Genomic DNA, 17,210 nt, shown 5'->3' on the forward strand with positions numbered 1-17,210 from the left:
CTCACCTCTTACCCCCGCCTTAAATGTGTCCCAATCATTCCCAATGGTGGTGCTCCCCCTATTGATCTCCCAGAACTCCTTGATCCATAAATGCATGCGTGTAATGTACTCATCATCCTTCAGCAGTCCCCTTTCAAATGTCCAGGATCCTACCGCCCTCTTAAACCCAATTCCTTCTATTGTTAGCTTTAGGGGATTATGATCCGACAATAACCGTTGCATCCTATCTATCGTCGATGCTGTTCCTAGTACCCTAGAAACAAAAAAGTAATCTAATCTAACGCATTTCCGATGTGGAGCCGAAAAGAATGTATAACCCGGTTCTAAAGGCTTCTGGGCCCCCCACATATCCAGCAATGCATTGTTCCTAACTAGACTCTTTATTGCCCTACAAACCCTCTTTTTCCTCCCGTAGTATTGTCCCATGGAGTCTAATCCCAACCCTCTGGCCCCATCAATGTTAAAATCTCCTGCCAAGATAACCTTTGGCGCCCATGTTGGTAATTCGATATCTAAGAAATCAAACACCTCTGGATCATCCTCTGTGGACCCATATATAGAACCTATAGTGACCCATACCTCCCCTATGAAACACTCAATCAAAGCACATCTCCCCCACTGATCCTCAAATTTCTTCCTTGTTCTTATATTTAAATGTTTTGTCAATATAGCAACCCCTCTAATTCTAGCCCCCTGTTTAGAGTTGGCTAACACCCTAAAACCCATCTGTTCCAACAAAAAAGATCTATTCCCTTCCACGTGTGTTTCTTGTAGACAAAAAAAATCTGCCCCGGTGTTTTTCAGTAATAAACCTACCCGCTGCCTTTTTGTTCTATCGTTCAGTCCGCATACATTCATGGTCACAATTTTTATATTTGTGCTCATTGAGAAAAAAGGTTTTTTAACCCTTCTAGTATACCTATTTTTTTCTGATCATTTAGCCCAGCCATTACACTCTTATATCTGCTCAATTCGTGCTTTTGTTGCCTCTCCTCATCCTTGTGGATTTCTTTTCTTTCCCCTATGTGTTGTAACCTTGTTTTCCTTCCCTTCTCCCCACCTATACTGTCCTCCCTGTCTCCCCCCCTCTGGTGCATCCCCCCTCCCCTGACCCCCCCCGGGGACCACAGGCAACTAGGTCAATCCTGACCTACGTATGACTGGTTCCCAACCCCCTTGAGTGCTGCTGTACCCCCCCTCCCTACATGTATTCTCCCACAATAGATGCAGATACAAAAAGAGAAAAAAAAAAAGAAAAAAAGGGGAAGGAAAAGAAAGCAAACCCCCCCCCTCCTTATTCATGAGTGCCCCATCAAATCAAATCCTACTATGCCTATACATCGTCCTTTAGTCCTTCATCTCGTTAAGACCTGCTCTGATTCGTCCCTATTCAGACAATATCAACTAATTTCATATATCTTTTGTTTGTGTTGTATTGTCTATTTCCTTCTGTTTTCTCTTAGTTCAGTCAAAAAACTCTGCGCTTTAATTTCCGAGAAAAACATTCTTGTCCGCCCCTCTAGTATTACTTTCAGCCTTGCAGGAAACAGGAGGTAGGCCTCACATCCAGCTTTTTGAAATGGGTCTATCATCTGCCGTAATCTCCACCTCCTCTCCACCGTGGCATGACAAAAATCCGGTCGGGCAAAGAAAGAATTTCCTTTAAAAGTCCGACGATCTTGTGGTCTAGCACTGTCCATGATCTCCTGTCTGGCCAGGAAGTTACCGATGTATATAAGTATAGCTCTTGGTCTTTCATTCTGTACACCATATGACTTCTTAATTGTCAGAGGGAATCTGTGGGCCCGTTGTACCTCCACGTCCCAGTTCCAAGTGGTGATCTCCGGGAATGATTCTCTTAGTAAAGTAACCACAAAAGCCCTAGGATTCTGTTCCTCAGCCCCCTCCGGAATCCCAAGCAGCCTTATATTATTCCTCCTCTGCCTGTTTTCTGCGTCCTCTGCCTTCCATTGTAGGTCCTCATTGAATTTTTCCTGCGCCGTCTTGAACTCCTTCCACTGAGATACTTCATCCTCCAGTTGACCTGTTCTTTCCTCTACTTCTGTCATTCGGCCAGCCATCTCAGCATACATCTTGTTCACTTTGCTCAGAGATCCCTCAATTTTTTTACTTGCACGTCGCGCTCTCTTTGCTTCATCTCTCACTTCCCCCTGCATTTGCCTAAGAGTAGCATACAGCATCTCCATTGTGGGGCCCTGTCCTTGAGATTGTGAGACTGAAGGGCCATTATATCTAGTTCTCCTCTCTCCTTCATCTTGATATGTTTTCGAGGTAGCTGACTGGTCCCAGACCAGTTTACTAGGCCTCTCAATATGCCTAGTACTGCCCCTGCTTTGCGTTTTCCTAATGCTCTGTAATTTCTTTCTTACCACCGTCTGCCTCTGCACACTATCATCCAACGATGAATGGGTCTGGCCAGTCTCAGGCTCTGTGTCCGTGTCTATGTCAGTCTCGGAGCCCTTTTCTGACGTAGATGCCTCTGTCTCTTCTAGGCTTACTTCCATATCAGTTATCTCAGACTCAGACTCAAGTGATTGCCCCTTATCTTTATGCTTGTCTGAAGCTTTATCCGTTTCATCAGTCTCGCCATTTAATGAAAAGAAGATATCATCTCCTGGGGTCCCTGGTGGTGCAGCTGCCGGTGGGCCTGGCACAACTGGCACATCTGGTGCGTCTGCAGTTCCAAGGATGGGGGCCCCCCCCTGCTGAATGTACAGAAACGCCACCTTTCAGTCCAAGATTACTTATCTGAACTTTATTCACCACTCCTTCTTCCAGATTTAAGCCACTTAAATGGACGCTGACAATTTCCTCCATGGTCTTATCTACACCGCTCCCCTGGCCATCTGCTATTTCCCTATGTGGCACTGTGCGTAAAGTATCGTCTTGTAAATTCACAATAGCCACCAAAGTTTGATTGGAGATAACCTCTGGATCAGTATCCTCATTGGAATGGAGTACTACAAACACGCCACTCGGAGTGTTAGTCTGATTATTAGCCTGGTTAGTCTGGTTATCACCCCCCCTACTGCTATCGTTAGGGTCCGTTCCACAATCTATGTCATCTACTCTTTTGCTTTCCGTTATTGACTGACATACCAGTTCCTGAGCTGGGGGTAATACCTGGGGCGATGCCCCCTCCACCCCCGCACCCTCGCTTAACTCACTTGCCTCCAGGACAACGCTGAGTGTGTCCTTCCCAAGCTCAGCTCCCGGCGCAGTTATCAGCTGTCCCTGGCCTGGTTCTGTAACTCCTACCCGGCTACAGGTCTCCGCCTCCATCACTGCTCCCGCCTGTCTGACTTGTTCTGCCTCTACCACCGCTTCCCCGGGAGCTGGTTCTCGTGGCGGCGTCTTGTCCATGATATCCTCCGCTTCGACTTCGGCCCGGGTTTGTCCTCTACCTCGGTCCATCGACGCCTCTCTGCTGTTATTGCTGAAAGACTCCGCCAAGGTAGGCTGCCTCAGCCCCCCCCTTCCCCTTTTGGGGGTGATTTTGTTTGCTGCTGTCTCTTTCGCCGCTATCTCCGCTCTCCGCATTTTCTTTTCCAGCCGACCCTCATTAGCCGCTGTCTCAGCCCGGCGCTCTGTCTTCTGCTCAGCTCTGATTTCTGCCTTGCGTTCTTTCTCCTTTCGCCTCAGCTCTCTCTTTTTCGCGGCCGAGTTCATTTCCACCTCGGAGTCCAGGGTTTTGTTTCTCGCAGCCTGATTCCTTGTCTCGATCTGCGGTAACATTTTTTCCAATCTGCACTCCGTCACTGCTTTGGGTCTCAGGAGTAAGGAAATGTCCTTGACCAACCGTGCCACCAAGCCGATCCGTTTCAAAATTCTCCGCTCTAATAGTAGCAAGTTAAATGCCCTTGCCCCATGATTCCTCGTTATCAGCTGCATCGATATAGGCATCTAGGGGGGGTCGTTTTTTGCATCTGCATAGCTTTTGCTTCAACCACGGGAGGAGAGAGAAAGACAGCCTCTCACTCAGCGGATCGGTCCGCGGCCATCTTGCCCCCCCCGCCCCTCATTTCCATTGGCCATTTATGCTAAACGGTGGCCTGCCATTGGAAATGAGGGTTTTCGGTTACCGCCCTTTGGCTTGCGATCTGGACTGGCTCGCCTGCTTTGCGTCTGTCGTAAGACATTTCTTATCAGCTTGTTTATTTAACAAGCTGATAAGAAATGTCTTCACGAGAGGCGTGAAGGAGCATGCGCCAGGCATCCTGCAACCTCGCTGGCTTCACGCATGGAGCATGCGCCAGTCAGCTCTCTCATTGGTCAGGATGCTTTGAGATGGCGGGGCAGAGAACGCTATGGAGTGGAGCTGCGGATCTGTGCTGAGAGACCCACTTTGTAAGACCCAGCTGCTCTGCAAGCAAAGACGGAAAACACTGGCTTGTGTTGCAGTGTGTGTTAAAGGATGTCACGCGCGTGGAAGCGAGCATCCTCGTTATGAGAGCAGATTAAGGCGTGTGAAAAGAGCGCGCGACTCTTTTAAGATTATGACGAACGTTTAATTGCAATCCATTCTTTAAGCTTTGGCTAGGAGGCAGCCATGTATGAAAACTCTAAAGAGTCCAGTCCTCGGGAGAGCCTCGGAGCCGACCCTATCCGTGCAGCGCCTTCTTACTCGCACTGTACTTTATGCTATTTGCGTTTGAGAACAAATAAGCGCACTGTTAATAGGGAAATCATATAGCTACCACAAGTGACTTTTGGCCTATCAGGCCACAGCAGCAGTTGCTCTCCTGTGCAGCTCAATCTGAACAGCTGAAGTGTGTAAGTTCAAACGCGAGCCCTCCTAGGTGGGTGTTTCAGCAAGGGAAAACAAAATGGGTTTCACTAACTCTGGTGGTCGAGCGGTGGAAATGGGGGTGCCCTCAGAGGTATAGGGGGCGGGTTGTGTGATCCGGCCTCGCTCGCTCCCCCCCCCACCCAAACAAACCAGAGCATGCAATGTAACTATACAGAAAGACCAACACTTACAAAGAAAACACATGTACCAGAGAACCTAGTTTCACACAACACAGTACAAATAAATGGATGAGCACATGAATGGAAAGATTGGTGGACTAAATGTATGCTGCTGCCCACTTATTCCCTCGTTGGGAGTGGTCTCTTAATTCCAGAGGGGCTGATCAACTTTTACAACCCTAAGAGAAATTGTATGCTTTAAACATTCACCCAGAGATTATGGCTGTTGAAAACAACTGAAATATCTGTGTGAAAGTCTGGGGATACAATTAAGGATTTCCAGGCAAATCAGACCCAGAAACTATTCATTCCTCAAGTAATTCCCATTTGTTTAGGCGAGTTTAAGCTACTGGCATTGTAAATAACAACGAGTTTTATTTATGTTTCAAAAACCAAAACATGAATAAAAGGCATTGTCATTTACAATGCCAATAGCTCAAAATCGCATAAATGCGAGACCTGTTGCATTGCAAATGCTTGTTAGTAGTTCTTGCCTGTGTAACACGGAGGCTCCAGCAAGTGGCCTAAAGTAAACAAAGTGTGTGTCTACGAGTCTGAGGGTAGCCGATGCTGTTTCTCCCTCATGTACAATAGCCTTCACTTCCTTCCCTTTTAAATTCAGGCAATAGGTCTAGATATGGGGCTATATTTGGCATCTGTCACTCGCACCTGCCTACTATTCCAATGGCCTTAGCAGCTTTGATGAACATAGCCCCCACATAAACCATGTTACCTGTTGTGTTCATTTTACAACCATTGGGAACTTGGATTGCTGCTACGTTGAATGCACGATGACGGGATCCGCTTTAGGATGACACAGGAGGCAAAGAGGCGAATTCTCAGAATTCTTGTACTTTTCCTTTTAAGTGCCCAAATGCTAGTTACTAATTTTTCTCTTGACTGCTTGAGGCAAACCCCATTTCTTGACAAAAAGACTACAATTCGTATGGGAGAAATGAAGTCCAAGAACACACATTGTGGAGGTCCTCACGGATTTCTTTATACTACACACAGTACAGAGCACCACACAAAATATGGTCTCTTTTGGGAATGGTCCAGAAAAATAAGTGGACTCATCTGTAACTAGAATTCTCCAGCACAATGTGCAACGAAAAAAATAAACAAGCATTGGCATAGCCAATAGGTCTCGCTTGTGGGACCTTATAAGTATTTTGTTTTGCAGCACGATATCCGATTATGCAACAAGGATATTGTGCTGCAAAACAAAATACTTATAAGGTCCCACAAGCGAGACCTATTGGCTATGCCAATGCTTGTTTTCTTTTTCATCTCCTCTTCATGGTCGAGTCAAGCTTAAATTCTCTGGGGCTTGTTTTGTGTTATCGCGTTCTCGTTAGGGGAACATCAGCGCACCTACCAATTGGCATTCTCAACTAGAGCACCGCATTGATGTACAGATAAAGAAAGCGGCAAACAAAAAGCAGAATTACAAAAATTCTCAGATGAGTTCCGAAACAAAGGAGATAAGATACCAGGAACAGGCTATGTTGTGTGTTGATGACTGTGTGATAGCGAGTTAGTGTGAGCAAAAACTACTGTGCTGGACGCTAGTGTGGAAGAAGAGATGCGCAGAGAGGACACGGAACTGGTGTGAGGCGGAAAGGAAGGAAAGTAATGACAAGAAGGGAAGAGGACCGAGATTGGAGGAGAGAGGATGAGCACGAGGGGGAGAGAGGATGAGAAGGAGGGGGGGGAGAAGTAGGAGGAAGAGATGGGATCGGAGAGAGATCGAGGAAGGGGGTGGGGAGAGAGACGGGAAAGAAAACAGAAGTGCAAGTGTGTGGGGATTGCGTGTGAGAGAAAGATTGCGATCTAGATGAGACAGAAGGGGTGAAACGCTAACCTCGAGAGTGCAAGAGAGAGAGAGAGAGAGAGAGAGAGTGATGGAGAGGAACGGAAGGAGAGAGGGAACAAATGACACGAGCAGTGGAAAGAAGAGATAGAAAGATACATCTGTGTCAGTGGAAAGAGGGGGCAGCGAAAGACCAGCAATGACGAAATAAGACTGCCTGTGTAGACCAACTACAGGCAAAAGCAAATGGAAGCAAATGGTGGGGGCCTGAAGGAGGAGGGGATGCGAGGGATGAGGGAACACGGCCTGGGGGAAGCTGGCTGGGGAGGGGGGGAGGAGAAATGCAAGGAAGGCTGTGTGCGGCGTAATTAGGGGAGGAGAAGCCGCAGAGCGCACGCTGGGCGAAGCCCTTTGATGTGCTGTGCGGCAAATGGAGGGAGGCTGATGCGCGTTCATGTTTGAACACGTGGTTCACATGAACTTCATGAAAACGCCAGGCAAAAAGCTGGTGGTTTCATGAAGATTTTGCCAACTTGAATTCTCGCTCCGCTCGATGCGCATGCGCGTATCGATAGGTCGCGAGACCTAAAAAGAATTGAAGGTAGTTATCAGGGAAGGTCCAGAAAACAAAATTGGAGTGCTGGGAAATTTCAGATTCACATGCCTGAACTGGTCCCAGTAGTCCCTCTAGGAATGATTTTCAGACCAATTGCCCCCCTACCCTTATACAAATTAATAATCAATTTAAGATCCAATAGTGGAGGCTACCGATTTAAATCAGAAGGAATGATCAAGTTTTTCGACCACAAGGCCTCACTAGTAAATTAAAGAACATTCTGGACAAGACTGGCGATACAATATCAATGTTTAGATAGCAAGGAGGCATGCAGACATCGCTTCAGTAAAAAGCCATGGAAATACAAGACTCAAAAGGTAAACTGTTATATAGTCTCTTACATAGGTTTTTAGGTACAGACATTAAAGCAATAAATCCACACTTACCACACAATCTGTAAGCTTTCCCCATTGTTCATAGTATTTCCTTAAGCTTTCTTCTGTTGTTTCAAAGCTTAAGCCTCCAATAAACAGTTTGCGAAACTGTTCTTTTTCTCTCTAAAGATTATATATAAAAAAAATGCATTAGGGTGGCAAACACCAAGCACTGGAAATCGTTCATAGTATTTTTTTTTATATATATAGCAGCAGTCAAATGACCTTAAGCCCTGTTCTGCATGTTAGTTTTAGGTGTAGGAAGAACTGCTTAATGCGAGAGTTGAAAGTCAAGTCCTAAGCACAATGATACCAGTCTGATTTTTTTTTCTGCACACCTAAAATGAAGTTCATTCATTCATGTTTAGCGTGATGCGGGAATCAAAGACGAAACTATGATGCGGCACTGATAAAAATGGAACGCTTGAATACACGGTGCTGGGCGCATATAAGCTGTGTCTGAAAGTGTACAATATAATACCCTAAAGCTGCAGGGGGCCTACATTGGAGACGAGTTTGGATAGCGACAGACATTTCTGTGAGGGCCTGCTATTTTGCATTTCAATAGCAGACTGAGGGGTATATTATAAATGGGCGCGATAAAATTATCACCTATTTAGCGTCCGTTTTCGGCCGAAAAGCTGCGATAATTTTATCGCAATATTAGCAAGGACACGCAAGCGCGCGTTTCTGTGATTTACCACCCGCTTTGCATCGCTGAGGTGCAAAGTAGACGTGGCTCAAGCACATGGGAAAATTTCGCGAAGGCAGCTTCACGATATTTACAACAATGCCCAGGTTGGCGTAGCGATAAACAAAATCCCACTGACCGGCCATTAACGCTGGATTTTATCGTCTGCTAAAATCCAGTGTTAGACTGGGAGGTGGAATGTGGGGTTACGACCACAGAGTCGTATCAGCAAGGTCATCGCTGTTTAGCAGGGAACATAGCTGGTTCATATGCCCATCGCTGGAATTTTCATTGCCAATGCGATAAGCGTTGTGAAAACAGCGATAGCTTGGCGATGAATTCCGGCGATAGGGAAACACGCGCCAGGGATAATGAATCGCTGCTGCTTGTTAATATTCCCCAGAACTCGGTAAGTGTCCTGTATAAGCAGGAAATAGTGCAGTAAAAGAGGAAAAATCGCTAGCCTAGGGCATTGGCGAGACCTGTTGACAGTAAAACTAATATATACTCCCATCAACTCTGGCGGCACCCTGGATCAAAATAGTTGTCAATGTGTTCCTCCTCTCAACAAACCAGGTCAGTTCGGTACAGCTTCCCAGTAGCAAAAATTAACACTACAGACTAACTGGAATTCAGGGAGCATTATAAAGCCGTCTCTCCCGTACCGCATTATGAAGGGCTCCCACAAGGAGCCGATTAACAATTTGCATTACAATTAATAAATAGCAGCGAGGCGGCTAAGAAGAGCTCAACCCAATGAAACAGTACTGTTTTTTTTATAAGCATGACAGAAAGGCTTTCAACATTGGACACTCCCATCAACAACACAATTCAAAACCACGCCGACTATACGGAAGAGCCTGCTGCCCAGGCGCACAGCACTTCGGGGCCAGGCCATCTATCATTTACGCTTTATAAATAAGCCTACAAGATCAATGAGAATTTACCACAAGGGCAGAAAAACCGGATGACCCCGATTTAATTCAGTTTCGGTAGATAAACCACATGAACTCCCCTGGTGCAACACCCAGGTCCTTTATTTTAGATACCCAAGTCCCCAGTCTTCAACTATATTACAACAAGCGGTTTAATTGAATGCATGCCTTAACTTCGAGAAAGTATTTGTCGTGCTGACCCAACCGATTGGAAACAGACCATCCCAACATAACAGACTCCCTAACACATTCTTGAAGACTCGGTAGGTAGAGATGACAGCTAACCAGAACATAAACGTTCGTTTCTCCTGATACCTTCGTAATCGTATCATGATTAAACCCACATCTCCGCACACCTCTCTCAAGGACTAGGAGTACGGAAAAGTATTATAAGGCCATGCCGATACGCCGTAACACCTAGCCAAAGAGGAGGAGCACGCGAGATACGCACACTTTATCAAACATGGCTGCCTTCACGGATTGCTGTCAGGAGAAACCGGCTAAATGGCCCACTGATCACCATGAGCTGAACGTATTGTCTTCGTGCCGTTACTTTTCCCTTCACGTCACTCACTGCTCAACCTACAACACTCATCACTAGTACGTAGAGCGCACTGAATCGTTTGGCTAGTGTGCTGCCCGCATCATCAATTGGGGCTTACCTCCATCCTTCGTCTCTCCATATAAAAAACGATAAAAATTTAAACTGTATGATAAGAAAACGGGATATGAGGAAAATCTGTCTCAGACGACGCGTGAACACAAAAAATGTTCAGCCGACGTATTCCCCTAGCCTGTCGATAACCAGCTGTAACCGGATCCCACGCTCTAGAACTTTCTGACTGTAACGACTCCCCCTCCTTCACACACTACGTCACTCCCCTACGCTAATAGCGTAGCTGTCTAGTCTCGCTGGGCGGGACGCTGATATTGCAAATAGTGGCTACGCCTACCCATGATCCCACACGTGACGCAAATATCAGTCTACAGCGTAGCGTAAACCTATGTAGTGAATTGTGTTCCACCCACGTCTAAAATACTTGGGGTGGTAGAAATATGCATGCCGAAATGCGGATTTTCCTGTTCTTCGTAGATATTCAGCGCTGTTGTACACAAAAAAGCAAATCTTTTACAATCGGACAATACCATGCCTGTTTGCACAAATAGCTCGTCATGTACACTTGAGACACCCAAGTGGGGCTTATTCGTAAAATTCTAAGTTTCTGTACTGTAACCCGCACACATAGCTTGATTATATAAAATATATTGATTTATATTATTCTCTGCCATGTGCTGCATTAAGATAGGACCATACAAGGCGGGGTTTTCAATGACATGGAGGCAGAGGTTTTGTTAGAAGTGCGTCACCCAGTGAAGCGCCCGCCTACTTCCCCAAGCTCTCGCGTAGTTTAGTGAAATAAAAAAAAGTGGCTGGTGTTCATTTTGGCGCGCCTCTATCGAAATACCAGTTCAATAAGACAGAAGCCGGTAGGGTGTACAGAACGGGCTTTTAGATTCATCACATCTGTCCGTTCCTTTGGAGAAGCAATCAGCCGGGTAAGTCACTCGATATTGGCTCCTTTCTCGTGAGCTAGGGTAAGTTTTCGCTCCGCGCGTTCCTGCTTAACCCCGCGCTCATTCTAGTAATTTATAACGGCCTCTTTCCCGTCACAATGACTGCACGCGCCCCACCCACGTCACAGTTAGTTACTTCTGAAGGTGCAATAACCTAGCCTCTTTTGTACATTCTGCTGAAACTGATTTCTCCAAATGGCGTAGGGGTGTTCTCTTTGCGGGAGGGTGCGTTTGGAGTAGGCGCTGCGCTTCCACTACGTGAATTCTGCAAAAGCGGATGACACGCACTATTTCCATTAACATCCCCTTAAACCTCCTTGCTTTCCCCCTATTGCCCCCTCTTCCATGCGTACCCCTTGTTAGACAAGATGGCGGCTGGCGTGCTCTGTGCTCGTCTATCCTGCAGCTTTATCCTTGCAAGCGTAACGGATACCGCTCCCCCGTACTTTGCGCTCTCCTGGTATGTGGATTCACGTAGGAAATAATATGCTTTGCTTTTCTGCCCTAAATTGTATTGCAGCGTGTTGTGAGCACTGTCGCCAGGGCAGGGAACTCCCCGGTTAGCGTCTAGAGGCAGGCTGGGTCCCAACGGGGCAGAAGGCGTCGGCGAGACGCAGACTAAATCGGCAAGTTTTTTAATTTTCCGTCCAGTTTTGGTTTTGTGGCGGGGGCTGCTTTCTAAATGTTCTGTTCATTGTGAGGCCATGCGGTCTGGTGTTGGCGGGAGGGGCTTCTCCCGCTCTGAGTGCATGAGGGCGGGGTGGGCTGTTGATGCTCTGAGCCTGACTTTCTGAAGCTGCTGCTGTCCGCAGGTTGTTAAAAGCTGGAACCGCCTTTCTTTGTGTTTTTTCCCCATATATTTTATTTGCGTGATTGTTCTTCTGCCGTCACGCCGAAACCAAACTATTGAGCTGTGATCCACCGCCGTGCAGCCTCGGAGGAGCCAAAAAAGGTTTGGTTATCAAGGGTCTTGGTTTTCATGTTGCTCGCCTACATGGGACGGACAAAAATGGCTACACAGGTCGACGAGCGTAATCTAGAATAGCTTCTCTCTGGGTGGCCCCTGCAAAATAACGCCCTTGCGTTAAAATTGCGGTCTATTTGGCAGTGTTCATACCTTCTTACATGCACAGGTATAGTCTCAATTGCCTCTATTGGCATGTCTTTTACATCACATATAATGTATGGCTCAAGCGCTATGACGCCGTTCCAGTGATGCCCGTATGCCATGCGCTACACAAAGATTATATTTATTGGTACGTAATGACCCCCCTCTCCCACGCAAAGACTATTTAGTTAGTTCAGTCAGTTTTTGGTGTTCTAGATACTCCATAGCAGGTTACTTAAGTAAAATGCTATAGGATTTGTTTTACCGAAGACATTCTAACCTCATTAATCAGCTGCTCTATTCCACCTGAAGCACTTGGTTCGGAAATATTGCTGCTGAACACGTCTGACTACAGTGGATGGGTTTAATGTGTTCACATTAATTTCTTAATGGGCTTCACTGAGTACTTGCTTTAGTATTGTGGCTTCTATTAGAATGGATGGTGGACGATAACCCAATCAACGTTACACATTGACTAGGTGTAATAAATTCAAAAGTGGTATATGGTAGTCCCAAGCTGTTGGATAAGAAACGTATCTCTACTAAAATGGTTTGGCATTACTTAATTTCTTGTTGTCTTTTAGCAAAAAATGGGCAAGAAGCAGAATGGCAAAGGAAAAAAGGTAGAAGAAGCGGAACCGGAAGAATTTGTGGTGGAGAAAGTCCTGGATAGACGTATTGTCAATGGGAAAGTTGAATATTACTTGAAGTGGAAAGGGTTTACAGAGTATGTTCTTTGTAATGTATACTTTACCTTTTATGTGTGTGGTTGCTGCATGTATATTATGTGGTGGGAAAACCTGTTTACTAACACCATAGTTGTTAACACGCTGTGCAGACTGAGCCTGTACATAGGAGAGCAGCTAATCTTTGTGATTTTAGCAAGGAGTTAAACGTAACTCCAAATCATCGTAAGACGCGCGTTTTTGTTATCTTTTTCAGTGCTGATAACACTTGGGAACCTGAAGAGAACTTGGATTGCCCGGAACTAATAGAAGCTTTCTTGAACTCTCAAAAAGCCGGCAAAGAGAAGGCACCAGAGGCGGCTAAAAGGAAGTCTCTGTCGGACAGTGAATCTGAGGACAGCAAAACAAAGAAGAAGAGAGAGTCGGTAAGTATTTTTGCTTGCACGCTGTTTAAGTAATTTTCCTGACATTTAGGTAACCGTGGCTGTGTGGTGTACTCGACTGAAGGATATTCTAGGTCTTATGAACATCTAAGCATCTTTTTTCTAATCGGCTAAAAATGAAGATGTTTGTCCCGGTATGCTTCGCTCATTCATAGATACTTGGTGAAATGGAAACTGTTGACTGTCTGAAGGGATGGGGGGGGGGGTGAGTTGTGAAGTTCGTGCAGTCATTAAGTTCTCATCATTTTAACCTTCTGGCAGATCGACAAGCCAAGGGGCTTTGCTCGTGCCCTAGACCCAGAGAGGATAATTGGAGCTACAGACAGCAGTGGAGAACTTATGTTTCTTATGAAATGGTAAGACTGACTTTGTGTGGGGTGATTTGAATAAAATCCACAGCAGGTTACTGGTAGGGGGATTGGGGCGGGTTGGCTTACCTGTTGTTGTGAATTTCTGTTGGGCCGCCCCTACAGAGTTGGTCCTTCAGTTGGTAGGATCTTATTTCCCCACTAATGGCGTGCTCCACAAATGTAGTTGCACGTGGTAAGAGTTCACTTGTGTTTTGGGACATGGTCTTGAGTGCTAACAATTAAAGTATGACTCGGCGCAACACCGGCAATCAAAGTGGTACTGTTTGCCTCTATGAAATGTGGCATGTCTTTTAATCTATAACCATGCACACTTCCTTTACAGGGGGCGGGGTCGATTATATCATTGCTATAAGTCTTTTTCTCTCGTACCATTTTAATTTCTAGGAAGGACTCTGATGAAGCAGATTTAGTGCCAGCAAAAGAAGCAAACGTAAAGTGTCCTCAAGTTGTGATTGCTTTTTATGAAGAACGGTTAACTTGGCATTCCTGTCCAGAAGACGAAGCACAATAACTTGCTTTTTAAACCTGAAGTACTGTAAAGATTCGTTCACAACAGTGTAAGAAAAAAACAATTCTAGAGATTTTTTTTCTTTTGTAGAATTTTTGGCATCAACAGTAGATGGCAATGGCAGAGTAAAGCTTTCTGCAGTTTGCTTTACTTTACAAAAGAAGACCGCATCTTGAGAGAGCCTTTCCTCACATGAGGCTTTTATAAATCCTAACATTACATGTCTACCGAATTCTCAACATACAAGCAGACCTGCATTTGTTTTTTGTAATGTTATTTGATGTGCATGTATTCTCCTCCTGGCCTGTCTAAAACGCTTGTAGCGTATGCCCTCGACTTCTATGGGCTGCCTGGGAATGTTCATGTAGTAAATGGAATGTTATCCGACTGTATATTGTTTACTTCATTGTAAATACTGGTGAGAAGTGTTCAATAAAATAGTTTTATATTCTTGACCGTGGCTCTTTTTAACATTGGAGCTAAACTTTTAGGGTCTCAGTTTGCCTCTACGCCTTCCCCCTGACTGGAGAGTGGTTTCTCGTCTAATTTGGACACAGGTTACTAATCCAAGTATTGCTACAAAGGTTTGGGGTCGGATTTTAATTTCCAGTGATTTTCTCAGTGACTGTACAGTAGCCGCCAAATATTATTTGTAGACAGATTCCCAAATCCACGAAAAATATGTTTACTCTGGATTCAGAGAAGCGGGTGTTTCGGGATAACCAGTCCACAATGATCAATTGGCCTGTGTTTAGCTGGTAGTTAATCTGATTGTTTTTAGCCTATCCACTTCAAAGTAATACTAGTTTCGTGGTCTACTAGATCAGGCATCCGCCGTCCCAAACAATTAGCCAGGTTGCCTATATAAAGTGAAGTTTATATTGAGAAGTTTAAACAGTGACCCGCTAAGGGTTTAAACGATGCAGTGATTGTGTTTAAGAATTATTTTATGGGCGTTATTTGTACAGGGTGGAGGAACACAACAATGCAAACCGTGACACAACTACTTGGTCAGTTTAGTTGAGTGTGGAAATTCCACTTTGGATCATTGCTGCTATAAAAACATCCAGGTGTAAACTGCCTTTGAACGGTTGGCCATGATGGTATAATGTCTGTTTGCTTTGACGTAGGAAACTAAGGTGGTAACAATGGTTAGTGGAGAGTACGGACTAGCCAAGTAAGCTTTCCCAGAATTTTTATTTATCCCCAGTCCTCTATAGATCTTTTTACTGGCATGGTCACGGTTCTCCATATGCATTCGCTAACTGGCAACATCCAGCCAGGGCATAGTGTTTATATACTGAGGCCTACGTGAAAACATGCTTGGCTATATCATTTTACGTAGTAATTATGGAAGGCATTTCTGTCTTGTGTAGTAGAATAATAACCTTCAGTGGTGACTGGGGCAGCAGCTGTGATTACTCTGAGTGCTGGAAAATAGAAAGGGGGAAACCCTGCCAGGGTCAATTTTAAGGTCCCACTAGGGGATCCTTATATTGGAACGAATGGTGACCGAGGTTTACATATCAGAGACAACATAGAATAATATGGATCCATACAATTCTCTAGGAAAAATAAATATATTTTATTGGCGATTCAGAATAAATTTTAACTGTACAAAAGGATTAATACATCTCAAACACTTCTTAGTATTCCACTCACTCCCGCAGGCATCCACAGCATATGTTCACATTCATAACCTCAAACATCACAATATAGACACATTCATACAGGGACCATGGGGTAGATGCATAGCAGTCCAGGAAAAGGTATTTTAATGGACTCTGGGACTGGAGCTATAACATGGAGGCAAAATGCAATAGATAAGGTGAAAAAGCTGGTGCTGCAATGGTGCCATCCAAGTACGTCACGCCAACGCGCGTTTCGATGCTCTGCCTATTTGGGCTGCATCTTCCTCAGGGCGAGGAGGGGGCAAGACAACAAACGGGTGCACTCTTTAATACTGGAAGAGGCACAGGACGTATATTGGGAGTCCCGGGTAGATCTTATTCTACTTCAGGGCGGTCATAGTCTGAGTATGGGGAGCATCCTCCTTACAATGTGTACTCCTGGTTGGAAGAAGAGGGTGTACACTTCGCTGGGCGGCGTTCTTTGTGCAAACTAATACAGGTGGACAACAGACGGATATCCCGGGGATAATCCTTGTTAGGGGAAATTGAACGCGGATGGCGCGGCAGCGTCCTAAGTTCTGGCAATAGTTCGCAAGGGGGGGCAGGGGTAGGAGCCAGTCCTAGTTTTAAAGGCGAAAAGCTCTGGCCGCTAGGGTGGATTTTCTGTTATGTTCGGTCAACATCAGCCGGCTCCTTGAGAAGACGCCGCGGCGCGGTCTGCACTTTATCGGCCGGTATCAGGAATACAGCCGACATTTGGCCGCCTCTGACTGCTTCCACCAGAACGGAGGACGCCGCTCAGCGGTCTATGTACCCCACCCTCTAAACAGGTCAGCGAGGGATAGACACCCACTCTGATGTTGACCGAACATAACTGAAAAATCCACCCTAGCGGCCAGAGCTTTTCGCCTTCAAAACTAGGACTGGCTCCTACCCCTGCCCCCCCTTGCGAACTATTGCCAGAACTGAGGACGCTGCCGCGCCATCCGCGTTCAACTTCCCCTAACAAGGATTATCCCCGGGATATCCGTCTGTTGTCCGCCTGTATTTGTTTGCGCAAAGAACGCCGCCCAGCGAAGTGTACACCCTCTTCTTCCAACCAGGAGTACACCTTGTAAGGAGGATGCTCCCCATACTCAGACTATGACCGCCCTGAAGTAGATTAAGATCTACCCGGGACTCCCAATATACGTCCTGTGCCTCTTCCAGTATTAAAGAGTGCACCCGTTTGTTGTCTTGCCCCCTCCTCGCCCTGACTAAGATGCAGCCCAAATAGGCAGAGCATCGAAACGCGTGTTGGCGTGACTTACTTGGATGGCACCATTGCAGCACCAGCTTTTTCACCTTATCTATTGCATTTTGCCTCCCATGTTATAGCTCCAGTCCCAGAGTCCATTAAAATACCTTTTCCTGGACTGCTATGCATCTACCCCATGGTCCCTGTATGAATGTGTCTATATTGTGATGTTT

General features: G+C 45.7%; 2 protein-coding genes across 4 annotated transcripts in view; one reads left to right on the plus strand and one right to left on the minus strand.

Annotated features, from left to right (window-relative positions):
* Positions 1-10,289, minus strand: part of HNRNPA2B1 (heterogeneous nuclear ribonucleoprotein A2/B1) — a 174,505-nt gene extending 164,216 nt beyond the window's left edge. The window contains exons 1-2 of the mRNA XM_078663462.1: positions 10,081-10,289; positions 7,805-7,915 (exon numbers count right to left, since the gene is read on the minus strand). Of these exons, the coding sequence (XP_078519588.1) occupies positions 7,805-7,915; positions 10,081-10,101 (132 nt within the window). The 5' untranslated portion in view covers positions 10,102-10,289. The remainder of the gene's footprint in view (positions 1-7,804; positions 7,916-10,080) is intronic.
* A 512-nt stretch (positions 10,290-10,801) lies between these two features.
* CBX3 (chromobox 3) lies at positions 10,802-14,562 on the plus strand. Of its 3 annotated transcripts, none has more exons than XM_078663463.1 (6): positions 10,802-10,975; positions 11,514-11,619; positions 12,686-12,828; positions 13,044-13,212; positions 13,492-13,586; positions 13,986-14,562. In XM_078663463.1, exons 3-6 carry the CDS (start codon positions 12,692-12,694, stop codon positions 14,110-14,112), a joined length of 528 nt encoding a protein of 175 aa, XP_078519589.1. In that variant the 5' UTR covers positions 10,802-10,975; positions 11,514-11,619; positions 12,686-12,691; the 3' UTR covers positions 14,113-14,562. The 3 variants fall into 3 exon arrangements, with proteins under 3 accessions (XP_078519589.1, XP_078519591.1, XP_078519590.1); XM_078663464.1 differs by lacking the exon at positions 10,802-10,975 and adding an exon at positions 11,137-11,218; XM_078663465.1 differs by lacking the exon at positions 11,514-11,619 and having other exon boundaries at positions 10,822-10,975.
* Positions 14,563-17,210: the final 2,648 nt, after the last annotated feature.

The sequence above is a fragment of the Lissotriton helveticus genome, chromosome 10 (assembly GCF_964261635.1).
Source record: "Lissotriton helveticus chromosome 10, aLisHel1.1, whole genome shotgun sequence".
NCBI lineage: Eukaryota > Metazoa > Chordata > Amphibia > Caudata > Salamandridae > Lissotriton > Lissotriton helveticus.